Below are 27,656 nucleotides of genomic sequence, written 5' to 3'. Positions count from 1 at the left end.
GGGCCACTGATTTTTTCTTTTTACGAGAGAGAGAGAGAGAGAGAGAGAGAGAGAGAGAGAGAGAAGAGAAAGAGAGAGAGAGAGAGAGAGAGAGAGAGAGAGAGAGAGAGAGAGAGAGGAACATCGACACGAGAGACACATTGACTGGTTGCCTCCTGCGCACACACCCAACCAGGGCGGGGGCTTGAGCACACAACCCTTCAGTGCACACTCCGACCACCGAGTACACTGGCCTGGGCTGTTCCACGTCTTCATACAGCCCAACAATCAATGTGAAACAGATTAAAACTGCAAATCCCAACCCTGGAAACAGAGGGATGGGAGCGAGCCTGAGAGCATTCGAGGGAGAGTTATCAGCCTGGGAATCTACTAACCCTGCTTTAAACACTTTTAAAAAATATATTTTTATTGAGTTTTTAGAGAGGAAGGGAGAGGGATAGAGAGACAGAAACATCAATGATGACAGAGAATCACTGATCGACTGCCTTCTGCACACCCCACTGGGGATCAAGCCCACAACCCGGGCATGTGCCCTGACGGGAAATTGAACCAGTGACCTCCTGGTTCACAGGCCGGTGCTCAACCACTGAGCCACGCTGGCCAGGCTAAACACCTTTTAAAGGAGTTGACCCTGGCCAGGGTGGCTCAGTTGGTTGGAGTGTCATCCCATACACTAAAAGGTCTCAGGTTAGTTCCCGGTCAGGGCACATACCTAGGTTTCGGGTTCGGTCCCTGGTTGGGGATCATACAAGAAGCAACTGGTCGATGTTTCTCTCTCTCTCTCTCCCGCCCCCTCTCTCTAAAATCAATAAACATATTCTTGGGTGAGGATTTTTAAAAAGCGTTGAAAGCAGTTAAAATCTACAGCCATTAAGGTAAGCCTATTTTGCTCTTTCATGAGCTATGAAAACCTAAACACTTACAGCCTAATCTAGTTAGGCCATCCAGAGGTTCCTGGAGCAGTTTCTTGGAGGAAACAGGTGCTGTACTTGTAAACCAGGGCCACACAGCAGCCCACTGGGAAGAGGCTCACTCTGGACCCAGAGCCAGTCATCCCTGCCCGCACCAGCGGACTCTGCGCTACAATAAAAGCAAGTGCCGCTCAGCGCCCGCCCTCAGATCTCACAGCCGGCTCTAATGCAATTAGCCCCGGGAGCTAATCACCTAATCGTGGACCACAGCCTCCCTGGCGTCAGACTCACTCTGCAGTAACAAACACCAGCCAGCAAAGACAGCACCTAATTAGCTGGCCACATCAGTGTTTACATGGCAACTTCTGCAGCCCATGTTCCTGCACACACTCCACTCCAAAGACACTTTCCTCCCCGCCGCAGCAGCTCTTGCCACAGCGCCGGCGAGCACTTACAAAGGTGACATGCATCACCTGACCCCAGCCCAGGACCCAGGCAGTGCAGCCCTCCAGCAGGGCACGTGGAGCGTCCCTCACTTCCTAGATCTGCACATGTTTTTGCACTGTATTCCATTAAATAATTTTCTGTTCAGCTCCTAAGAAACTGCTAAACTGTCCCTTCAAATAGAGGGGGGGAAATAGTTCAAGACTACTGTCACAGTTATCTTAGCACAAGTTAGCCACTTTAACTTGCATGTTTTGTTCCTCTCAAAAGTTGTATTTCAAAGTTTTGAAAACCAAAATCTCAGAGTAAACTGTCAAGTGCCAGAGTAAACTGATAAAAAGAGTAGATGAAAAAGCCGCGAAAGATGTCATATGAGTGCAGGCAGGAGCCCAACTTTTAAAATGAGTGGCTAGGCCCCACCAGTGTTTTCAGACACTCCTCTGTTATGTATGGTAATGACAGTCTCCCGCTGCTCAGTGGTTGAGTGTCATCCCATGCACCAAGAGGTCACTGGTTCTATTCCTAGTCAGGGCACATGCCTGGGTTGCGGGCTCCATCCCCAGTAGGGCATGTGTAGGAGGCAGCCAACTGAAGTGATGTTTCTCTCATAGATGTTTCCTTCCCTTCCTTTCTCTCTAGAATCAATAAAAAATGATAAAAAAAACAACAACAACAACACAGCAACATATTAAAATGGGTGGCTAGGACCATACTTCCCTTTCATATGATAGAAAAATGACTGCTTTCACCTGTTAACATGTTCCAGGACACCTCAGAGCCTCACAGGACAAGGAAAGGACTCAAACAGCCCTAACTGGTTTAGGAAAGAAAACTGGCTTTCACTTTCCACGCAGTGCTCGGACAGTAGAATGCCCTGGGCCACATTCTACAGGAAAACAGCGATGGGTCGCCCGGCTGAGGCCGAGCAGAGACAGGACGGGGCTGCAGAGCTCATCAGGGCCTGCACCAAGCGCACGTGCCTGACTCGGGGCACCATCATCCGCTGCTGCACCATGAGCGTGTGGCAGATGCAGGCCATCAGCGTGAAGGCCTCCTCGCTGGCCGAGTCCCTCCACACCAGGTTGAGCAGCGTGTTGGTCTGCTGCTTCGTATCCAGCTTTTTCAGACACTCCTCTGTTATGTATGGTAATGACAGTCTCCCGTCCGCCTGAAACACACCCGGAAGTTACTCCACGTTAGTGATGCACCATGAGAACTCACCTCTACACGACAGACACACAGGAAATATCGCTTTCGTTCAAGTCAAAGTACAAGGCAGGCTTTATCCAAAATTACCCAACCACAATGAACAAACCAAGATCTCTGTCATGCATCCATTAAAGGAATCTGAACACCCATAGTCACATCTGTATTAGGGACCAATTTTGACCAGCACAACAACAGCACAGGAACTGTGACTAGTTTTGCCTACTGATGTGACAGTATTTTCAGTATTACATTAAAAGAGAAATTCATTCGCTTGGCTGGTGTGGCGCAGTAGTTGAGCATCGACCTATGAACCAGGAGGTTGTGGTTCAATTCCTGGTCAGGGTACACATCCAGATTTCGAGCTTGATCCCCAGTAAGGGGTGTGTAGGAGGCATCCAATCGATTATTCTCTCTCATCACTGATGTTTCTATCTATCCCTTTCCCTTCCTCTCTCTGAAAATCAATTTTAAAAAAATTAGAAAAAGAATTCATTTCATATGTTTAGATTGCATTGTACTAAGCACATATCTGTGAAAATATATTGATAGAATTTCTATTTTAAATTATTTGAGAGATCAGCTTAAGCAAAACAGAGTATTAAAGAACTCATTTAAAATAATGAAATAAAATACATAAATCTATTCTTTTATATCTTGATTTCTCTAGAAGATCTGATTCACTGAATAAAACCTGAGCTAATGCTCTGCATAGTTACCAAATTGGGGTATTAACCAAAGATGTACACATACTTCATATATATGTATACATATAAACCTATACAAAAGTAAGCGTATACGGGGTGACCCCAAAAACAGATACATATTTTAACAGCTGAAAGCTCAATTGATGTTTTTTTATTTTCATATTTAACCCACTAGAATGAATAATTATTCAAACTGTACATACATTTTTTGGGACACCCTGTATATATAAAAGATTAGGCATTGTTGACTGTACTGTTTGAAAGCTTGGATGGATATACTAGTAATTTATAATAACCTACCTAATAAAACACTATTTTAGAGATAAAAGTAATACATTCTACCTGACTCTTTGAGTAAGATGTACCTAATAAACATGCTAGAACAAGAGTGCTGTATCAGTGCTACTGTTGTGTGTGTGCATTCTTAAAGCACATTCCCACAGATGTGAGTCACACCGCACACTGCGCTTGCGAGTGTCAGCGTGTCAGCACGAGCTGCAAGCCTGCTGCTTTGTCTGTGCGCAGTGCGGAAGGGCTCCCCACCAACACGCCACAGCCTCTTCCTCTTCCTCTTCCTCACGGGGACACAAAGTCAATAAAATGATGAGAGTTTCATGGATTCTCCAGAAGGTCATTAAGTATTAATAACTGTCTTCTAAAAACAAGTTTACCTGCAGCCATCTACAGGATCCCAATTCATTTTGGACCACACAGCAAAGTTCATTTTTGGGTGCAGAGTTTTGAGTCTGCGCCCTCCCCAGCAGGAAGCCCACGGTGACTGAGACGGTTCTCATCTATGCCCTGACCCACCCTCCCCGTACCCCTCCTGAGATTAGACTTTGTATTAACCTAACAGAAAAAGATGTAGAGCCTACGAGAGCCATACCTCAAGCATTTCAAGTGTGTAATTAGGAGAGAAAGAGGTCGGAGGCAGACGTATCATAGTAAGACACAAATTATGTGTATGTAATGTACAGCTTTTTATCCCTTGAAAATATACAGTAAACAGTGCTGGGTAAGAAATGGAAGATAAGGGTGACAATGAAGTTAAAAGTTCATTTTAGAGTCAATTATCACATTTATTATCTATAAAGTTGGCAGAAATGGCCAAGACATTCCTTGGTGCTCACCAGATAGGGTAAGAAGAAATGTAACCTTTCCCCCCAGAGGGGCTGGGGGTTAGGGGACAGAGAGCGGTGCTAACGTCTGGGTTTCTTTCTGGAACGAGGAAATGTTCTAGAACCGGTCATGGTGACGGCTGCCCAGCACTGCTACTATACTGAAGGAAACATGCACTGAACTGTACATCCCTTCAAAGGGTGAATACTATGGGAAAGTGCATCTCAAAAAAGCTGTTACTAAAAATTCGTATAAAAACAGACGAGTGCCTGGCACACAGCACGTGCACCTCCTGAGCACAACCTCTCGCCCGACCATTTTACCTCTGGCAATAACTAAACTCACATGCAGTCCAACCCTACTGGGCACAGACCCCGAGCACAGAGCCCTGCCCGCCACGAGGCCTGTTCGTGGACTTCGAACCCAGGACGGCCCCCTCTGGGAGAGGAGTGCGATGCCGTGGAGCGGAGGGACTGGACCGGGACAGTCTGAAGGCTTCACACACGCGCCCTCAGGGACTATTCTGCCCTGAGAACAGATGGGCGAGTGAGAGACGACTTTACAGCCCGCAGCCCCGCAATGCTCACCGGCGTGCTCCTCCGCTGGGCGCCCTCCGCACCCTCCTCTTCAGAGTCGCTGCCAGAGTCCTGGCAGCTGGCACTGGCAGGTGCGACAGGTAGCTGCGCAAGGAAGGCCTGCAGCACTCGCAGGTACCCCAGCAGGCCTTCCTCAGAGAGGGCCCCTTTGTGAGACAGTCAGGGAGAACAACGAATTAGAGCTGGGCCGAAACACACCAGGAAACAGGCATCACCTTTCTTACGCTCAGAGGCGTGGCTAACCAGAACCTACTGAAATACTAACATCCATGTGCAGATGTTGGTGTTAAAATGTATTAGAGGAAGATGCTATAATCCAGAACATTACAAGTTTAGCACATGGGGAGCTACCCCGCAAGCACACGCTTCCCCACGTGACACCAACGATCCTGGTAACCCATGTGCCTTACAAGTGTGGAGCCTGCTGTCGGGCTGTGCGGCACTTTCCCCGGGCACTGTCCAGGGCCGTCCTGGGCCCGTGCCTTGAGCCGCCCTCTCCTGGCCCGCCCTCCAGTACTGCCCACGTGAGCGCACGGGTAAAACGGAGCTGCGCTTCATACCCAGGTAATTTTCACCGACGGTCAAGACAAAGTAGAAGAGCCAGGGTGCGTGCCCGTGGGCCCTGGCGCCGCCACTCTCCGCCGACAGCAGTGCGTCCAGAAAGGGCTCGAAGGGGAAGGCGGCCTGGGTGTCGGCCAGCGCGGGAATGAGGAAGTGGAAGACCTGGTCTGTGAAAGGGGCTGCCAAGCACTCCTCCGTGAAGGCCGCCAACACTTGCTGCCTACAAAGGGAAATGCGTGCTTTTTAATAAAGTCGCAGCACACCGCTCATAAAATCCAGGTTAAAACTAACCGAGGGCTAATTCCAAACCAGCCTGCTACGTTCCTCAAAGCTAAGCCTTCTAGGTCAACCGGGCCACCTGGGGGACTCCATGCTGGGTCTCCCTGCTCAGGAAACGCTGTCACAACTTTGCATCTGTGGCAGCTTCCAGAAAGCGGGAACATAACCAGGTCTTCAGAATGGTCAATTCATATTAGGGTCCAGGCCAGACAGAAGCAGCACATTGTTCTTTCAATGGAGTCACATTAGTAAAGTAAAAATCTGACCTTCAAGTCTGTTATTCAAGATAGCACCCTGTGTCAAAGTTACTGTTAGACACAGATCTTGTGAAATCACGAAATAAAAACGATCTCGTTCTTACCTGGCGCCCTCTGGACAGGAGTTGTAAGTAAAGTGCAACGGTTTTAGGACATTCTCTAACAAAACTTTTGCTATAGGAACTCGAGATAAATCAGAATACTCAATACTTGATGGAAGCTTGCTGTTAATTAACAAATAGAGAGATCTATAATACCCTAAAAAAAAAAAAAAGGAAAAAGACATATTTAAAATGTGGTACCTATTCTAATATGAGGAAAATAACAATCAGTTTTTAAATGTTTTTTTATAACTCTTATTAGTCCAAATTTTAGTGAATTCTTCAACATTTTATTACGGAAAACGTTATAAACTAGTACGTAAGTCCCTGAAAGGACATGAACTCCACGCGTTGTTGATCGTCCAGCATCAATGACGGTCAACCCAGCCGTCACCTAGCCTCCACCCATTGGAAGCAAATCCAAGACATGACCATGTCCATGTGCTGCCAAAGATGAGGACTTTATTTTTCTTAAAAATACCATGATCACAGCTAAAATAAATTAACAGGAATTCTTTAAAATCACAAATATCTAGCCAGTGTTCAAGACTCATGCTATAAATTTTATTTAACTAGTTTGCTTGAATCAGGATCCAAGTAAGGCCCATATACTGGGATTTAAAAAATTTGTCTCTTATGCATCCTCCAAGTAATTATTTTTGTGGTTTTTAAAAAATATATCTTATTGTTGAGTCTTACAGATGTCCCACTTTCCCCCTTTACCCATCTTCTACCCCATCCCAGGCCTTCACCTGTCTATTGTCTGTGTCCATGGGCTATGACCAATTTGTACTTCTAAATCCCTTCACCTCCTTCACCCACCTCTCCAATCCTTCAATTTGGCAACTGTCAAAATGTTCACTATTTCTATGAGTCCGTTTCTATTCTGCTTCTATATATATAATATAGATTCTTCTTTCTTCTCCTTCTCATTCTTCTTAAGAATACCCTTGAACATTTCATGTAATATTGGTTTGGTGGTGATGACTCCTTTAGCTTTTTCTTGTCTGTGAAGCTCTTTATCTGACCTTCAATTCTAAATGATAGCTTTGCTGGGTAAAGTAATCTTGGTTGTAAGTCCTTGCTTTTCATCACTTTGAATATTTCTTGCCACTCCTGTCTGGCCTGCAAAGTTTCTGTTGAGAAATCAGCTGATAGTTATATGGGTACTTCCTTGTAGGTAACTAACTGCTTTTCTCTTGCTGCTTTTAAGATTCTCTGTCTTTAGCCCTTGGCATTTTATTTTATTTATTTATTTTTAAAAATATATATTTTATTGCTTTTTTTACAGAGGGGAAGGGAGTGGGATAGAGAGTTAGAAACATCGATGAGAGAGAAACATCGATCAGCTGCCTCCTGCACACTCCCTACTGGGGATGTGCCCACAACCAAGGTACATGCCCTTGACTGGAATCAAACCTAGGACCCTTCAGTCCGCAGGCCTGACGCTCTATCCACTGAGCCACACCGGTTATGGCAACCCTTGGCATTTTAATTATGATGTACCTTGGTGTGGGCCTCTTTGGGTTCATCTTGTTTGGGACCCTGTGCTTCCTGGACTTGTATGGCAATTTCTTTCAACAGGTAAGGGAAGGTTTCTGTCATTATTTTTTCCAATAGGTTTTCAATATCCTGCTCTCCCTCTTCTCCTTCAGGCACCCCCATGAGGCGCTTGAAGTTGAGGCTCCTTACACTATCTTCCTATTTTTGGATTCTTTTTTCTTTTTGCTGTTCTGATTAGGTCTTTTTTGCATCCTTATATTTCAAATTCTTGATTTGATTCTTGAAGTCCTCTACTCTACTGTTAACTCCCTATAAATTATTCATTATTTCCGTGAGTATATCCTTCATTTCTGGCTGATATCTTTTTTTATGATGTTGATGTTCTCACTAAGTCCCTTGAAACTCTCATTAAGATCCTTGAGCATCCTTATAACCATTGTTTCGAACTCTGTATCTGGTAGTTTTCTTGCTTTCATTTCATTTAGTTTTTTTTGGAGATTTCTCCTGTTCTTTCCTTTGTGACGTTTCTTTGTCTCTGTATGTTGGCTGTCTCCCTGGGTTTGTTTCTGTATTAGGAAGAGCTGCTATGTCTCCTGGACTTGGTAGAGTGGCCCTGTGTAGTAGGTGTCCTGTAGGGCCCAGTGGCTCAGTCCCCCAGTCACCAGAGATGGGAACTCTAGGCGCACCCTGTGAGCTGTGTGCACCGTCCTGTTGTAGTTGAGCCTTGGGTGATGTTGGCCTCGAGAGGAATTGACCCCCAGGCCACTTTGTTGTAAGGAACAGCTGCAACTACAACATAAGAGCTGCTGTGCAAGAGACACCCCGATGGAGCAGGACTTGCTTCAGTGGGGCTCTAGTGCTGAGTCTGCCCTTGGAGTGTGTCACTTGTGGAGGTGGTAGGCTTGTAATCTGGTGTGGTTGAAGCTGTCCACTGGGTGCACTGACTCTCAGGCCTCCCAGGAGGTGCAAAGTCAGCATCTGCTTGTGCCCTGCTCAGGGCCACCCAGCATGAGCTGCAAGGTAACCTGCAGATGGCTGCTACTTGGAGGTGCCCAGGAGAGACCAAGCTATGAACCAGGGCTGGCTGCCACAAGTGCCATGCCTAAAGACTCTTATTGAGAGGTACGGGGCATGCTGAGGCCAGCTCCTGTTAGTTTGAGAGGTTTTAGGAAAGCCCAAAGCATGAGGCAAGAGGCCAGGTGTATGGAAAAGCCACTGGAGCCTGGCCGGTGTGGCTCAGTAGTTATGTGTTGACCCATGGTCATTGGTTCGATTCCATCAGGGCACATGCCTGGGCTGTAGGCTAAATCCCCAGTAGGGGGCATGCAGAAGGCAGCCAATTAATGATGTTTCTCTCTCATGAATATCTCCCTCTCCCTCTCCCTCTCTCCCCGCCCCCCCCCCCCCCCCCCCCCCGCCTACCTTCCTCTCTGGAAAAAAAAAAAGTGTTTCTTTCTATCCCTCTCCCTTCCTTTCTCTCTAGTATAAAAAAAAAAAAAAAAAAAGAAAAGCCACTGGAATTGATTTGGATGAACCTGCAAGTAGTGGGCGTGGGGTAGGGTTTCAGAGAATCACCAGCGCAGGGTGAACAGTGTGGGCCAGGTTGATGGAGGTTCAGAGATGGTGCCTGCCTCTCTGCACTGTGGCAGGGAGAGCTCGGCAAAGGAACACTGGCCTCTGCCAGCACTTCTTTCTGGAAGAAAGCTGCCCCTCCAGCTCTTGCCCTGATGCCAGACAAGTTAGTTCCTCCCCGAATGCCCCAGGTTCCTTTCACACTGCCGCCCCAGCGCTGGAGCTCAGAGGGAATGAGACTGACTAAGTCCATGCCTGGGCCCTTTAAGAGGAACTGTCGGGACTCCCGCAGACCCCCTCTCCCCCCCCCACACACACACTGTCACTCAGCCACAATCCCAGCTAGTTTTTACAGCCACAAGTTGTAGGGACTTCTCTTCCCAATACTGGAACCATAGCCTGGTGTGGGGCTGGGACCCCTCGGTCCTCAGGGAAACCTCCACAGCCAAGATACTCCTCCACATGTGGGTGTGGGAGCAGCTGGTTCCACCATCCCCGCCCCTCCTACCAGTCTTGATGTGCTTCTTTAATTCCCTAGTTGTAGGACTTCTGTTCAGCTAGATTTCAGGTGGTTCTGAATGATGGTTGTTCTGTATTTTATTTGTAATTTTGATATGGTTATGGGAGGCGGTGAGCCCACGTTTACCTATGCCACCATCTTGACTGGAACCTCTCGGTTTTGTTTTGAAATATCTTGCTAACTCACGGACTTAAACATACTGATGTATTTTGACACACTGCATTGTCATCCTATACTCAGACGGTCCTCTCTCTGGCCAATACTCAGGCTGCCCTCTCTTTGGCCAATGGAGTGGACTTTGGGAGGCTCCTGGGACCCAGGTCTCACTTTTTCATCTACTCAATGAGATCTGGAATCAGCCTTTTCTCCAGGGACTTACATTCCTTTGGGAGAAAATTGTCTTTTTATGGAGCACAAAATGGGCACTGAGGAATCTGTTTAAAAGGCAACTCCATGTGAATAGAAGCGACGACTTTCACGACCTCTCCAAGCCTTTGTGGGATTTCTGGAGGTATCACCAATGACCCAAATCATCTAGTCTTTTAGAAATAGGTGCCTCTTTCCTATACACTCGTGGGGTGCAGTCTGTGAACACCTCATTACTGCGCAGACACACTTGGTGGTGCCATGGGAAACAGCCACTGCTTGCTTTGCCTCTGAAAACAGTCGGACCCAGATGTGCACTCAAGTATGAACACCAAGCAATGACCACTCAGTGCTCCATCGTCAGACCCTGTTAACCACCCTCACAGACAGTGGTGACCAGTGAAACGCGACAAGCGAGCTTTGAAAGATCTTTTGCTATAAAACTAAAAAGATATAAACACAGTAAGAATTAAATATATATTTATGTATATGTCAGGTCACATTTGTGAGTGTCACAACATGAACACGCACGTGAACACGTGTGCATGCAGCAGATTCACTGGAGTGCGACCAGTGTCAGGTTCCACTGTGGCAATTAAAAAGCATCACGTGCAGTCACAGCACAGGCGTGTAACAGTATGAACTATAACAAACAGCCTGTCAAGGTTTCACAGACTAATGTCAGGAAGGAATTTACCAAAACAGCTGCAGAAAGGCTACGGCACCAAGATGCTAGAAGCAGCAGCTTCAGTGCCCGATTTTGAAGCATTTCCCATTTCTAGACACATTTCAAACTAATGCGTATTTTAGTTTTCACTATACTTTCAGAAAACAAGAAAAATAAAAATTCTAATTGAATGCTTAGTCTTAAATCAATATACTTGATACACCAATAAAAACAATGGACCATTTCTGATTATCATTAACTCGTTTTTTAAAAGATCAAAGTCCATCAATTTTAATTAACTTTTTAACTAATTCCTTAATCTTATAGCAAACTAAGAAGAGTTTCTTTTTAAAAACAAAAACAAAAAAACCTAAGCCAAACAGTAAGGTTGAGGTGTATAAGATTTTAAATTAATTTTCAGTTTTAACATGAGGATTAAATTAGCTAGATTTAATCTAGATTAGTCCATCACTTCAAGAAAACAAAAGCAAACTTACTTATGCTTTATCAGCAAGTACTGCTTTCCAGAACTTAAAATACATACTTTTAACCTTTTGCACTCGGATGTCGAGTGTGACTCGACACGGTTAGCATTAGAATAAAGGAGTCGAGAAAAAAGCAAGCGAGTGCAAAGGGTTAATGCTAACTCAGTGGTCGGCAAACTCATTAGTCAACAGAGCCAAATATCAACAATACAACGACTGAAATTTCTTTTGAGAGCCGAAAACCGACTTCTGCGCGTGGGCCACGAAGTTTCAATCGCACTGTACGTGCGCGCCCGCACGTGGTATTTTGTGGAAGAGCAGCACTCAAGGGGCCAAAGAGCAGCATGTGGCTCGCGAGCCTCGGTTTGCCGACCACTATGCTAACTAACACTCTGGAGTCCAAGTCCTGAAGTATGTGACTTTCTACCTGTGGAAACACTGGGAATCAGATTTTTAAATTGTCTTACTTAACCTTTTGCACTCGGATGTCGAGTGTGACGGTTATTGAATGTATCAATAATTTGAAATAAAAAAAAACCAAATAAGTAAGTTTGTATGAAAAGAAACTCCAGTTTCTTATTCTACTGCTGCGCTTTGTAAAATCTGGGGTATTTAAAAAATTAAATCCCGAGTAGAATAAAAGAATCGAGAAAAAAAGCAAGCGAGTGCAAAGAGTTAATACTGTTTAATTCATCATAAAACTTGTAAAATCATATGCATTTCATAGTTTTTCTCCAGACGATGTCACTGATGTGTCCCCAGTGCCATCCTCTTCAGAGCGTCAGTGCACAAAGCTGTCCCAGCAGGCTGGGAAGAAAATCAAAGACACTGTGTCTTCCTCTCCTCTGTGATGTAAGGTGGTGCCTCCAGACCGTGTCTCAGTGGGACAGTCCCGCGGGCAGATCTGCCCGTCCCAGTGCTGCACGGCCATGGAGGGCTGGCCACTGCACCGCAGACAGCGTGCCCCGGAGGACAGCTGGCAGCAGAAGCACACTAACTCGCTTCATTTACAAGCGATGGGAAAACGCAAGGGAAGAGACTGAACACATTTCCAAATGCTAGGCTGGGTGGAGACAAGGGCAGATGTCGGGGTGTGCGACCATGAGCACATGCTCCCTCAACGTGCACACTGCTCTGCGCCACGTCCCAGGCGACGCTCAAAGCAAGTGCGCTCCCCTCACCCAGGCCAGCCCCAGCTGGGCCAGCTCGGACTCGCCCGGCACTTACCATTCTGAATCATGTAGTGCAAAACTTGCTCAATTACTGACCCCACGTAGCTAGCATCTTGTAAAACAGGTAAGTAAGTCTTCTCGGATGAAAACACCTCAAGCATTCTCATTGGAAGCGCAACATTCAAACTGTCATCATTACAGTTTTGCAATAACCTGTGAAAAGGAAAAAAGGGATTTGCATACTTATTGGATGGTGCACGTCGCCGTTTCCTCGCTCACTACCGTTCACTAAGGTTGGTGCTTGAGCCACTCTGCTCTCCGGGAACGTCTTTGGAAGGGGCCGACTCGGACAGACAGGAAAATAAGCAAATTTTCTGTCATTCACACTTTTTTGAGTCCTTATTACGTGCCAAACAGCATGTTGGCACTCGGCCTATAGAGATGAAAAGTGCGCAACCACTCAGAGGCAGGCGGGAAAGAGCGCGGACCACAAACGCAGCGTGGTCCATGGACTGCAGCTAGTGCATCGCAGCGAGGGCCTGTTATCTCCTTCAAAGACGTCCAATGTCCTCTCTGCAGAAAAGTTAACATATATTTCTGGCCCTAAGTCATCTATTATTTTGACTAAAGAGAATTACATGAAAATTATAGGCAGAAGGGAAGACTTAGATGTTACATAATTCGCCCAAGGTTACTTGTGACCCCTCCCGTCAACCCCTTCCTCTAACTCCCATCCCAACCATCTTTGCCTGTCGATAGAGATTAGTGCGCATTTTCTACTATTTTGTAGAAGGAACCGTACAGTGGATGTCTAGGTTCTTTCTGAGATTCATTTCATGTGTCAAAAACTTGGACCACCTTCTGGCGAGTGCCCACTGCACAGATCACCACCTGTGGCACCTGCTCACGTGCTGGCGGGCACCGGGGCCATCCAGCCTCTTGCTGCTGTACATGAAGCTGCTGTGAACACGCAAGGACAAGCCTCCCCAAGTGTGATTCCAGGGCTCTGCTCCCTCTGCAGAACTCCTCAGTGTTCACCAACCCTCCCTTTTCCTCAACACCTCTCATCAGTGAGCGTTCACCTTGTCTGTACAGACACTCCTGTTTTACTTATTGATGTTGCTCAGTCTCCGCCATGGGCTCCAGCTCCAGGAGAGCATCGCCCTCCTCTGCCTGTCAAGCCCTGCGCTGCGGACTGGGCCCAGCGTGCAGCAGGGACCATGAAGTTCCATAATAAATGAAGACACTCGAAGCCAACCCAAAGGTTGTGCCTAATGGAGGCCCGAAGAGATGCAAGTAATGTCAACATTCACTAGCTTCTAAAAATTATCTTTACTTTCTTTTTTTAAATATATTTTTATTGATTTCAGAGAGGAAAGGAGAGGGAGAGAGAAACATCAGTGATGAGAGAGAATCACCAATTGGCCGCCTCCTCCATGTCCCCACTGGGGATCGAGCCCACAAACCGGACATACACTTTGACTGGAATCGAACTGTGACCTCCTGGTTCACAAGTCAACACTGAGCCACACCAGCTGGGCAAATTACCTTTACTTTCAAAATCAACTTGTAGGTACCGGGTATTTACACCGTCAGTGTTCCACAGAGCGCACCCAGACAACGTATACTCCAAGAGCTGTGCTGGATGACAGCAGCAACCCTGTCCCGAGAGGTGCAGAGATGCTACCTCCCGTGGCAACACCTGCAACAGGCAATGTTCACGGAGAGGAAAAGGACACTTGAGGACTGAGGTGACCAGAGACCACTGCCTTAGAGGGTTAGCCACCAGTCCCACCAGCCAGCAGAGAACTAACTATTGGACCTGGACGGACCCGTCTTACCCAACACCCGTTTATGAGCAAGGACAATGAGACCCAGTGACGCCCATCAGGCTGGCTCCCCGACACGGCACCGCCCCAAGTCCCACTTATCCTAAAGTTACACAGCATCAGCTTCCATGCTATCCATTCCTTCATTATCTTATACACATCCTCTTTCAAACACAAAACTCTACTTTTCTAGCTCTTACGAAGTTAGCTGAAACTCCTGCAGGTGGGGAGACCTTCAGAGCAGAAGCAAGCCACACCCTTTCTCTGGAACTTCCAGAGCACTGAAATCCAATGTCCGCGCGGCCGGTGGAACTGCTGGCTGTTAACATCACGCACCTGGAATAAACTGCTAGCACAGTGCCTTCTGATTTCCTCTTGTTAGAGCTTCATGGTTCCGCAGAGGCAACAGCCCCGGCCCAGGCTTCCCTGGGAAGGACAAGTTGAGCCTAGGACACTGTGGCCACAGAAAACAGAGACACTCAAAACACGCCTGGGGCGTGTCGAAGGACACAGGCGCTCCTCACTGGGCTCCCTCTACCTCACATGACCATCACAAGGAATAGCTGACTATCACTCCTGTGTTTTTAAAGTACAGGAGGCCTTATTGAGACTAAAGGGGAGAGGCACAAATAATGCCAACCAACAATCCCTGATGGAACTAAGTGAGAAAAAACCACCGGCATTTTATCCACCACGAACGTTACGACGGATTCAGGTACAGAGCATCACCAAATGCCAAACCCACGGGGTGAGCGGTGGTGCTGACGTGAGGCCACTCCCCACCCGGGGCTCCACTGGACAGGAGAGCCGCTTCTCCCTCGGCAGCCGCATCGATCCCCGGAGTCTCACCAGGTGTCTCCAGTGTGGCCACTAGGACACACACCACCTGCCATGACACCGGTTAACCGTTCACACTGAATACAGCATTGGCTCTGACCGGGGCGCCACCTGGCAGTGTCTGAGACAAGCTTGGTTGAGGGGTGCCCCTGCCATCTACTGGGCAGTGGATACCAGGTGGAAAGTTGCTCATAATCCGACAAGGCACCACAGAGACGGCCCAGCCCAGAAGTGCATGGGACAGGGTGAGAGCCCGGCCCTGGACCAGACTGCAGTTGCAGGACACAGGAGAGGGGCTGATGGAATGGCCCTAGGACCATGGGAACAAACAGAGGTATTTTTGAGATACCCAAGGAAACATGAATGTGGACTGTGTTACGGGACATCAGAGAATTACTATGAGTTACCACAGATGTGAGAATAGCATTATGGTTACAGCAAGAACGTGTTACTTTTAGGAGATATAGGTGATCTGGGTGAGGTACCATGCCATCTGCAATGTGCTTTCAAATGCTTTGGAAAAACAACACACTTATGCAAATGTGGCAAAATGTTAACTTGTGAGTCTAGGAGGAGGATATAAAGATATCAGAGGCCAGGTGCATGACATTTGTGCACTGGGTGTGGGGGGGGAGGGGGTTGGGGGGGCTCTCAGCCCGGCTTGTGCCCTCTCCCAGTCCGGGACCCCTTAGCGTTGCTGCGGAGGTGGGAGAGCTTCCCGCTACTGCTGCTGCACTTGCCAGTCGTGAGCCCGGCTTCTAGCTGAGCGGCGCTCCCCTGTAGTACACTGACCCCCGGGGGCAGCTCCTGCGTTAAGCGTCTGCCTCCCGGTGGTCAGTGCGGGTCATAGCAACTGGTCCTTCCGCCGTTCGGTAAATCTGTATATTAGGGTTTTATTATATAAGATTCTTTCAACTACTGTGGTGTTAGAAATTTTTCAAAACAAAAAGTTGGGAAAAAGGAGAATTTAGTTTTGATACATCACCTATTAAAATTACTTGCTAAATGATTCTTTCAAAAGCATGTGAGGCCCTGGCTGGTTTGCCTCGTGGTTGGAGTGTTGGCCCGTGGACTGAAGGGTCTGGGTTCAGTCAGGTATGGCATATTTTCAAACTGCTTGTGGCACACCGGTTGAAAATCGCTGCTCTAGAGTATGGTGCATATAATGTATTTTTCAAAGTAAAAGTTTTCAAAAAAACACAAGGCGTTAGGAAAAAAATGGAAATTGTTGGGATTTGTGGTCCTCTGGGTTCTCTCTCTTCTATCAGGTTCTCTACTTTTTGCACCAGCTAAATATTTTGGGAAAGTATGTTAATAAGGCCTAGTTCTGAGAGGAATCCTGAACAAGCTTTTCTAATGCAGCCTCTAGAAAATTAACTGAAATTGTATCCAGGCTCAGAATCATTTGAAACTTCTGCTACTGCAGACACAGCAATTGTATAAAGATGGCAAAGATACTAACTTGCTCTTTCACTTAGGTACTAACAGTTCACATCACTTAAACATGTGATTTTGTAGACTCAATCCAAGCAAGTCATGGAAACGGCATACTTCAGGTTCATGCATAAGTCACACTGAGAGCCTGGCGAAAGGCTGGCTTCAAAGGCAGAGGGCCTGGGAGAGCAGAACTGTTCTCACCGCAGGAGGCTTCGCTATTGGCCAACCCATTCCCTAGTAACCAGGTGTGGGAACAATGCCAGACGCCAGATACTCAAGGCCTTGTTGATAGTACGCTGAATGGCCAAGGCCACTCAGAACATGGGAATCTGAATGAGAATGTTCAAGACTAAGATACCATATGCAGGCACAAGGCCACAGCAATCTCACGGTACACTGTGCCCTGCTATAACCCAAATGATTGATGTAACTACTGGAATGAGGCCTCTTTTGTCTAAGTAATATTAAAGTACTAGTGGCCCGGTGCATGGATTCCTGCACATTGAAAGGAAATTAATCAGAAGAAATATTTTAATATCACTATTCACCCTTTCTCTAAACAGAAGTATCAACCAAATTCACAATCGACAATGACAGATCGAAACACACATGTGCGATTGGCGCCAGTGAGAGCTTTATATGTATGGTGCATGAACGAGTCAACTTAGCCTTTTATAGATATAGAATAAACTTGCTTAAGTAGACCTGCTTTCTGATGAAGCTTTTTCCAGCCAAGTGAAGCACTCCAACTTCTCTTTCAGGTAACTGTCAGCAAGACAGCAGTAAATATCAACATGAAGCAGATTATTATTGTAGATCATGTAGGGAGAACAAAGAGTAAAATATTTAACTGCAGCAGTGTTTGACTATATTCTGCGCAGTCATTTTCAAGGTCCACCATTTCTTCTTTTTAGTCAGGTCAGGTTTCTAAACGTTCTAAATCTTCATTTTCCAGCTAATTAAAAGAAAACAGGATTCCACTGAGTCTCCTATCTACCTACTCCAGGACTTCTGTGAGGATCAAATGAGATGAGACATGGGAAAATGCTTCACAGACATTTGGTTAAAGTGTGAAATGTTTGCACCTGGCTATAAAGCAAGTTGTGCTTCGGAGCTGAAGAAACTGCAAGGAGGCTAGTCATAGCTAGGTGCTGTTTATTGTTAAACTAGAGGCCCAGTGCATGAAATTTGTGCACGGGGGGGTGGGAGGGGAAGGGGTTGTGTCCCTCAGCCCAGCCTGCACCCTCTCCAATCTGGGACCCCTCAAGGGATGTCCACCTGCCCACCGGGATTGGGCCTAAACGGGCAGTCGGACGTCCCTCTCACAATCCAGGACTGCTGGCTCCCAACTGCTCGCCTGCCTGCCTGATTGCCCCTAACTGCTTCTGCCTGCCAGCCTGATCACCCCCTAATCACTTCCCTGCCAGCCTGATCGATACCTAACTGCTCCCCTGCCAGCCCAATTGCCCCTAACTGCCCTCCCCTGCCAGCCTGGTCACCCCTAACTGCACTCCCCTGCCAGCCTGGTCACCCCCAACTGCCCTCCCCTGCAGGCCTGGTTGCCCCCAACTGTCCTCCCTTACAGGCCTGGTCCCTCCCAACTGCCCTCTTCTGTTGGCCATCTTGTGGCAGCCATCTTGTGTCCACATGGGGGTGGCCATCTTGTGTTGGAGTGATGGTCAATTTGCATATTACCTCTTTATTATATAGGATGGCCTGTTGCTAGGGAGAGGAAGCTGGGTGTTGCTACGTGACGTCATTACCTGGTACCCACAATGACTGTTTCTGGGCTGGACTCTGGGCCGCATTTTGCGCCATGAGTCTGGGCAGTGTTGGCTGTGATTTGGTAGGCTGATGCTCCGGGGTAGTGGTGGGACCTGTGCCCCACTTGGGGGAAGCTGAGTGTTGCTTTGTGGGTGCCAGGTCCATGGTGTCATTTCTCTGTGTGCGTCACGGCAGCTCATGCATTGAGCATCTGCCCCCTAGTGGTCAGTGCACATCATAGTGACCAGTCGGACGGACACTTAGCATATTAGCCTTTTATATACAGACTAGAGGCCCAGTGCATGATTTAATCATGCACGTGTAGGGTCCCCTAGGCCTAACCTGCCATCCAGGCCATATCCACTGCCCCACAAAGCCTAGCACGCTCCGCGGACACTGCTGACAGCCTGCTCCCCGCTTTTGATGGCAGGGGGTCCGCTGGTGCCGGAGCGGACACACAGCTCCCCGCTTTCGATTGCAGGGGAGCTGGGTGTCTGTCTGCTGGTGCACCAGGCCTTTCAAAATCCTCCGGTGGAGGCTTTTGGCCTGGTGCCAGAGTGGACAGACACCCAGCCCCCCTGCGATCGAAAGCGAAAGCGGGGGAGTTGGGTGTCTGTCCGCTGGTGCCAGAGCGGACACCCAGCTCCCTGCTTTTGATGGTCGGCGGCGGGATGTGGGCTCGCTGCCCCAGAGGCCCCTTCTGTGCCACAGCACAGCCATGGTGCAGACGCTGAGCTCGCGCCGCTACTGGCAACACGAGTTCAGCATCCCGCCAGCCCAATCGGCCACCCCGAGTCCCGCCCCCAGCGCCTCCTGGCCAATCGTGGGCATAGCGAAGGTATGGTCAATTTGCATATTACTCTATTATTAGGTAGGATATTACTAAGGCTACAGAGCACAAATGAGGCAGACAAAGCTGAGAGCTGGTACTGCTAGGATGAAAGGCTAAGAGCTCACAGAGAGCTCAGATATGGCTACCATGTAAAGCTAGTTTGCTAGAGAGGAGAGAGAGGCTGGGAGAGGCAGGAGAGGCTACTGTGGCCAGAGAGCTCAGGTGCACTATAATGTGAGGCAGCGCATCTAAGGGCAGCGTGCAGTTGATCAGATAACAGCTGTGGGTACAGAGGCCAAAAAGGCTGCCTTTGTGGGATCTTTGTATTTGTTCACCAGCAGGTGTGTGGCTACCTGTATGGGATTGCTGTGAAGGACTGTGTTGTCAGATGGCTATATGGCCACTGGCTTCCATAATAAAGGCTTCCTTATATACACCCACAACTTCTCATGGCTTCTCCATCTAAGATCTGGCATCCAAGAGGTCCAGTCCCTGGCAGAGGGGCTCAGACCAGACAGTGCAATGGGCAGGGTTGGAGAAGGAACCTGCCCCTACAGCTGGTGTAGTTGACAGAATCAGAACAATGTATGGGCTCAGAGTAGCAGTGCTCTGGCTGTTTCTGACACCAAGCCTCGGCTGGGCCACATGGTTACCCAGGGCACCCGTGAAAGAAGACATCCCCCGGATGGCACTTAGACCACATTTTAATGTCCACAGGCCACGTTCACCAGGATTAAAAATTATGACACACAGAACACCCTGTAGTATCAAAGGCAAACGACAAAACCCCACTGTTGCAGGTACCCGTCCAGACATTCAAAGTGATCAGCACATTTACACACGCTGCCGACGATGATGAGATTTACCTGCAACAGAGGCTCATCAACCTCTTTATCTGAAATAAGCATGTAAGTCTGTCGGATCCATCCAACTGCTGGACAAACAGAGAGCTGTGCTTAATTAGGTTCTGGTACATCCATATCTGGAACAGCAAAACACAGAGATTACAACTCTCAATCCACAGAGCTAGTTGTTACAACCACCAACATTTCAGATCCCCTCAGCTGGTAAACAGACATGTAACCAACACTAATCGATCAGGCATGGTGAGAAGTGACTCCTCCGGGTCAGGTTTTATTGAGCAGTACAAACACACTGTCGATTGTCCCTTAAAATGGCACTCGGGCAGTAAGCTAAATTACTACATTTATTACTAAAACAAAGAACACTTAAAACTCATGTAAATCTGAAACAGATACAGTTCATTTGAAAAATGAGCAATCCATAATAAAAATACAGGAGAACCCAATGATGAGACGAGTCATACCGGGCACGTTCCCCTGCCCTTCCTGTGTCCCCAGCACCCTGTCCTGCCGGGTGCTCCACGCAGCTCTGGCGGAAAGGCACTCGGGCCCACTGCTCCCAGCAGGTGCTCAGGTGTGGAATGCTGAGGTGATGGATGTGTTGTTCCTCAACTAGGTGGCAGGAACCTTCCAGTGTTTATGTACGCAGAATCATCACGGTGTACACTTTAAAGATCCCACACTTTTGTCAGTTGTACTTCAATGCAGCGGAGGAAAAAGTCAGCATGCGCGTCCCCCGCCCAGCTCTCTGGTTGTGCCTGCTGCACCTGGGGAACCCCCGGGAGAGCAACCAGGCTTTGTACCTGGAGGCGGCAGGAGCAATTCCTAAGGGAAGGGTGCTTAGAGACAACTGGCTGACAGCCCCTGGCACCGCCTGCCAGCTCATGGAGATCTTCCCTCTACGAGACCAGAGTACAGGGAACCAGGACGACCTGCTGTGGTACTTTCCTGATGCTGCTTCCTCTGAACTTCAGAGAGACGCCTGGAAGGGCCGGCACACAGGAAGTCCAGAGCGGGGGACGGGGGAGCCACTAGCACTGCCCCCTAGACCGGCTCTAGTTTATGGCACGTTCTTCTCCCAGCTCGCTCAGGAAGCAGTGCTGGGACCTGCAGCCGAACACCGGCCAAGCAGGACGGTATGCCTTTGTCCTCTGCACCGACTGTTCACTGTGAATCCCTATATACTCCCACCATTAACTCATACTGCTCCTCATCAATGAGAACAGCAGATGCCTAGACAATTTAAGTGGTCCAGTTATCCGACTACATTTTGGATGTTTTAAGAAAGAGACCCTATAATTTGGGATTTAGACTAAAGAACTTACAGATAACAGGCTATGATATTCACGATTCCCTTCACAGTGATCAAAGGCACAGGTGTGGAGGGTTCTGTGTGAAACCAGGTGTCAATGACAGCCATGGGTATGTGGTGGATGGCTCCACACACTATTCTACTTTTTCTTATATTTGAAATTTTCCATATTGAAAATTTACATCAATCTTTAAGAGGTAAAACACCACCACAAAGACAATCTATTCTCACTGAGGAAATGTTCACGAAGATGAGACAGTGGAGGGTTATCTGACGACATTTTAGAAAACTGGAGATTATATAAAACCAGATTACTGAAAACACAGTTAACACTCACCAAACGTTTTGAGTCTTCGTTCTGTTTGTAAAAAAACAGAAGCTGCCTCACCAAAATGGTCAGGTTGGGACCACTGGCAATGGAAAGCGTGCCCCCAGCCTGGGGTGAGTTAGCACAGCGGTCAAATGCACTTCTTTGAATGGCGTACTGAAACAGAACAGTGCACGGTCAGCACACAGGACGGGGAAACGGGCAATGACCATGCCGTTGCCGTGGAGTTATGGGTATCAGGTGAAATAAAACCCAAACACCTGGAACGGAATGGCAGACCCTTCTAAGACAGTCTAACGCCCACTAAGACAGTCTTCCACCACTTCCTCTTTAGATCTTTACCTGTGGTTGGGCATGTTTGTATTTTACTATTTTAAAAAGCCTCACCTACCTATAGATCTTTAGGTAAATCTAAACTAGTAAAAAACTAGTTACTAGGGGAAATACTATTATCAACATTAACTTTCACGACACAGGCATACAGAAAAACATAAACATAGATTCCACATCTAGGAATCCAAGGTCATTTAAAACGAGAGGCCTGGTGCGTGAAATTTGTGCAGGGGGTAGGGGGAGAAAGTCCCTCAGCTCGGCCTGTGCCCTCTTGCAATCTTGGACCCTTTGGGTAGGGTCCCTAGGCCTGGCCGGCGATCAGAGCCTATTGGGGCTTTCCTTCCCCTGGCTGGTGGCAGCTGGCCCCGCCCCCACCACTGCTTGCCATCTGTGCAGCACTGTCCCCTCCCCCGCACCTCCCACCACCGGTTGCCTCCCTCTGTGGGCAACAGGCGTGGAGTGCAATTGCTTGGCTAGCCTGGGCCTCCCTCTGCGGGGCAATCAATCGCGGGGGCCCCCAGACTGATCACCCGAAGAGGGAGGCTGCCCACCCACTACAGCACCACCTGCCAGATAGCCTGGGCCTCCCTCTTTGGGGCAATGGATTGTGGGACTCCGCCACCGATAGCCCAGCAGAGGGAGGCCCCACCCACCTGGTTGGGGCTCCACAATTGCAGGGCCCCCCATCGATCACCCCGCTGGCCTGGGCCTCCCTCTGCGGGATGATCGTGGGGCGATGGCAGGGTCCCCTTACCAATCGCATCACACCCGCCTTGGCTGGCCTGGCACCAGTGCGTGTCATAGTGTGGTTGTCCGAATGGTCATCTGCTGTTTGGTCGTTCAGTCAATGTCATATTACACTTTTATTATTACAGATAAGCACTCACTGCCTTTCTGACCATTCTCCGTTTATAAACACTTACTTGCTGTTTTCTGTCTCGATAGCCTCGAATAAATGACTGAATAATTATTGCGTTTTTCAATCTTCGCCTTTCTTCCTGAATAAAGGAGGAAGGAGGGAACAAGCAGTCAGAATCAGTGCAAATAACAGTTAGTAAAGACTTAAAAATTACAGCTATATAATTCACATACCACAAAATTCACTTTTTAAACTGTACGATCACCAATTTTTAATATATTCAAATTTGTGCAATCATCTATCTAATTTTAGAACACTTTCGTCACTCGCTCCCCAAAAAACCATGTACCCATTAGCAGTCACCCTCATTCCCTGCCCTGCTTCCCCTACTGCCATGCCCTTGGCAACCACTTGAATTTTCTGCCCGTATGAAATTACCTGCTCTGGCTACTTCATATAGTGGAATCACAGAATATGTGGCTTTTAAAAAACTATATATCTTTTTATTGATTTCAGAGAGAGGAAGGAAGAGGGAGAGAGGGAGATAGAAACATCAATGAGAATCATTCAATGGTGCCTCCTGCACACCCCCTACTGGGGACTGAGCTACAACCTGGGCACGTGCCCTGACCAAGATTCGAACTGGTGCCCAGGACGATACTTAACCAACTGAGCCACACTGGTCGAGCTGTGGCTTTTTCACTTGGCATGAAGTGTTTTTATTTGTTTGTTTGAAAATAATTTTTATTGTTATTTATTTTTTTAGAGGAAGCGTGGAAGAGACAGAGAGAGAAACATCCATGTAAGAGAGACACATGGATTCTATGCCTCCCACACACTCCCTAACCAGGGCCGCGGAACAGAGCCTGCAACCTAGGTATGTGCCCTTGATGGGAATTGAACCTGGGACCCTTTAGTACATGGGCTGACACTCTCCACTGAGCCAAACCAGCTAGAGCTGGTATGACGTTTTTTAAGGTTCACACAGACTGTATCACATATCAGTCTTTCAGTCTTTTTTATGGCCGATCAATATCCATTGTATGGCTGCCTCACGTTGAGTTTATCAGCCAATGGACACGTGTGCTTCCACTTGGGCTACTATGAGCAATACTACTATGGACATTCATGAACAAGGTTTTGCGTGGACAAACCGTTTTCATTTCTCTTGGGTGAATACAGGAGTGAAATTAATACCAGAGGAACTGCAGACTGTTTTCCAAAATGGCTACACTACTTTACAATCCCACCAGAATAGCGAGACTTTTTTTTTAGGTTTTTGTTTTAAATATTAAAAGAATACAGACAGACAATACAAACACCTATTTTAAGGGTCACATCCTTGTTTCAAAGCAGAAAACTCCGATTTTTATTGACTTAAGACTGTCTTCAGTGACCTAGCAAAATAATGTATTCTTCGTCATCATTAAAACATTGCAGGTACCACGTCTGACAGCCTGCTGTGTGCCAGCCCTAAGAAAGACCCTTCACGTGCACCTGTACAATAACCTTCCAGGTGAGAATTTCTCTTGTTTTAAAGATGCAGAAACTGAGGGTCAGGAGTCAAACTCAGGCTGACACTAAACTGGGTACTCCATCTCCCATGTGGCACTGCTTCATGCCTTTTAGGAATGCCGCCTAATCCACAGACTGCCCTTTTGTCCATCTTTTCTAATTGGTGTCAGAATAAATGCTTTACTGTAAAATCCAACAAATCCAGAATGTTTCTAAAGCTCAATATATATATGTAAATATACATATGTTCCATCACACTGAACAAATACATATCTATATATAAAACAGTAAAACCCAGAATTAAAAAATGCTTATTTATAGACTATTAAAAAACTGTTTTTACCTCTCTCTTTCTTCTTTCTTCCTGAGTACGATGTAAAAGAGAAGCCTTTTCTTCCTAAACATAAAAAGAAAAATTATAGAATGTTTTGACCCAAAAAGGATTCTAAAGATCATCCAATCAAACCAACGGACTTAGTGAGAAATCTGAGGCACAAGAGGTTAAGTGGTTTTCAGAGGTCACAGATCTAATTAAAGTTAGTACTTCAATAGTTTTCTAAGAACAAAACCTGATTTCTTCACACACAAAGTGAGTTCAAGTGAAACAGGAGATATGAACGAGATTGGTACATTGTATCAATGCCAATATCCTGCTTGTGACAATGACTACTTTTGCAAAGTATAGCCCCCAGGGGAAATGAGGCAATGTCAACGAGGGATCTTTCTATATTATTTCTAACAGCTGCACAGAAGTATACAATTATCTTAAATTTCAACGGAAAATCAAATTTTTGTTATCAAATTAAAAAATTTTAATGTTTTTTCATCATAAATAAAAACTGCATTTTGAACAAAGTTACTCGGTATGTAGAAAAGACTAAATAATAAGTGGGACAATTAAACATTTCAAGTAGAATAAAAATACCCACCCATCTGGCCAGTGTGGCTCAGTTGAGAGTCAATATATGAACCAGGAGATTAAAAATGGTGGCAGAGTAAGTGGATGCTGCACGGACATGCTCCCAGAAACAAACTATAATCACAACTAAAATACAGAAAAATTTCCTGAATAATCAACGGAAAACTGGCAGGAGAGAACCCCGATACTGGAGGACCAAAAGTGGAGACAGCATAGAGACTGGTAGGAGGGGTGGAGGCAAGAAAGGGCTGGCTGGGTCAGCACCCACAGATGGCAACTAAAGACCCGGAGAGATATCTCAGCTGTGGAGGTAGCCACTGAGAACTCTGGGATCTAATCCCCAAGCTGAGCCCCCCAGCAGAGAGGACCATAACTGAGAAGGGTACCCACATAACATCTGGCTGTGAAAAGCAGCGGGCTGCTGTCTGCCAGGGAGTGACGGCTGGAAATTCAGGCACTCTCTTAAAGGACCAATGCACAAAATTCCCTGTGGAGCCACCCACCTTGTGCTCCAACAGAGGGAGAGTGGAGTGGACTCGAGCTATACGAGCAGAAGCCAGGATTGGGGACTGGGAAGTTAGAACTCAGAAGGCAGAAACCCCCAGTTTCCTATGCTGAGTCATTCCCTCACCCAGGGGAGAACATCTAATCCACACAGACATCTGCCTTGCCTGGGGGGTAAGACAGTTGACACACCCTATTAGAAAACACCTTGCCCTGAGGCCACTTAAAAGACTAAAAATAACAATTAGCCTCCAGGCAGAAGCAAGTGCCCCACCCTGTTGGAAAAAACTCTCCCCACACCTGAGGACAATTGCCTGAGAGCAATTTCAAGTTGGAAGGAATCCTAGGAGTCTGTGGACAGAGGTGGTCTCTAGAGGCTTTGAGTCTTTGCCTGATCTAATTAGCCAGGATCAGCATTTGACACTGTCCTGCACTAGAGACTGAGAGGCGTAGAGGATCTACCTAATACATAGTCACAAACCCAAACAGGCAGCCAAAATGAGGAGACAAAGAAACAACCCCCAAATGAAAGGACAAGAACTTTCTCCAGAAGAAGAGATAAATGAAGCAGAGATAAGTAATTTATCTGAAACAGAGTTCAGAGTAATGATGGTAAAGATGCTCAACAGCATGAAAAAAAGATATAGTAACCATGAAAAAAGAACAGTCTGAGATAAAGAATGACATAGCACAAATAAAGAACACATTGGAAGGAATACACAGCAGATATGGGGAAGCTGAGGATCAAATCAGTGAATTAAAAGACAGAGTTGAAAATATCACTCAATTAGAGAACCAAAAAGAAAAAACAATTAAACAACAGGAGGAAAGCTTAAGGGAGTTGTTGGACAACGTGAAACGTAACAATATTAGAATAGTAGATGTGCCAGAAGAGGCAGAAAGGAGTAGAGAAGGTATTTGAAGAAATAATGGTAGAAAACTTCCCTAACCTGGTAAAGGAAAAAGTCACACAAGTTCGGGAGCCATATAGAACCCCAAACAAGAAGAACCCAAACAGACCCACACCCAGACACATCATAATTAAAATGCCAAAGGGGGGAGGAAAAAATGGCGACGGAATAGAGTCGGGTTTGGAGTCTGTTCCTGGGGCGCAGAGTCAGAGCAGCAGAGGCTCGCAGAGGGAGTGTATGTGGGCAAGCCAAGGGACAGCTAAACTCCAGGAGAAGGCGGGGGAGTGCTGGGCAGTGTTCCTCTGACCACGCAGCACCCACAGGGGCTGGGTCCCCTCCCGGAGCTGCGGGCTCGCCGGGCGCCTCGCCATCTTGCAAGGAAAGGAGGATTTTAGTGGAAACCTGACTTTCCGCGACAACTGCAAACACTGAACTGCTGGGAGCACCAGACCACCGGTCCCCTATCGGCGCAAACATTCGGATTCAAAGAAACTCTTCACTGCACCACGGAAAGGTCAGATTTCGCCTGAAATGAGGGGCGGTTTCTAATCCCCGCGGTGGGTGAGGGAGGCGCTGGGTGAGGGAAGCGCAGCAGCCGCAGGACCGGCAGGAGCCGGGAGGTCTGTGCCTAGAAAAATCGGCGGCAGTTGGAACTGCCGTGATCCGTGAATGAGGAGGGGGGTCTTCTGAGCTGCTAACAGAAGTGACCTCTTGAAAGCAACTCATTTTAATCTGACGAGGAGGGTCAGACTAAGAATTTTCAAAGGAGTGCAGGCTCCTTAGCCTGGTGCACAGACCCACGGTCCGCACACTTGGGCTCTTTCCGACTCTGATTGCTAAGCCCAATACAGAGGTAAACCCAGGTGGAAACCCTGAAAGACTGCAGGGGGAAGGTGTTTTTTCGGAACCTGGGGACCAGAGCTGCGTGTGACCATCAGAGAGGCAGC

The 27,656-nt window shown here is 47.3% G+C and overlaps 1 protein-coding gene across 6 annotated transcripts in view; it reads right to left on the bottom strand.

Moving 5' to 3' along the window:
* UBE3C (ubiquitin protein ligase E3C) overlaps positions 1–27,656 on the bottom strand; it is a 114,535-nt gene that overhangs the window by 66,199 nt on the left and 20,680 nt on the right. For 2 of the 6 annotated variants that reach the window (XM_008156445.3, XM_054726578.1), the window contains exons 2-10: positions 24,719–24,772; positions 22,925–22,999; positions 21,678–21,824; positions 20,032–20,147; positions 12,522–12,679; positions 6,185–6,338; positions 5,544–5,764; positions 4,975–5,129; positions 2,336–2,523 (exon numbers count right to left, since the gene is read on the bottom strand). In XM_008156445.3, the coding sequence (XP_008154667.2) occupies positions 2,336–2,523; positions 4,975–5,129; positions 5,544–5,764; positions 6,185–6,338; positions 12,522–12,679; positions 20,032–20,147; positions 21,678–21,824; positions 22,925–22,999; positions 24,719–24,772 (1,268 nt within the window). Of the gene's footprint in view, positions 1–2,335; positions 2,524–4,974; positions 5,130–5,543; positions 5,765–6,184; positions 6,339–12,521; positions 12,680–20,031; positions 20,148–21,677; positions 21,825–22,924; positions 23,000–24,718; positions 24,773–27,656 lie in introns of those variants that run through there. The other 4 variants (XM_054726581.1, XM_054726579.1, XM_054726580.1 and 1 more) reach the window with 4 other exon arrangements.

Source organism: Eptesicus fuscus, chromosome 14, assembly GCF_027574615.1.
Source record: "Eptesicus fuscus isolate TK198812 chromosome 14, DD_ASM_mEF_20220401, whole genome shotgun sequence".
NCBI classification, from domain to species: domain Eukaryota; kingdom Metazoa; phylum Chordata; class Mammalia; order Chiroptera; family Vespertilionidae; genus Eptesicus; species Eptesicus fuscus.
The sequence above is the reverse complement of the archived record's forward strand: the minus strand, read 5'-3'. Positions and strand labels throughout refer to the sequence as shown.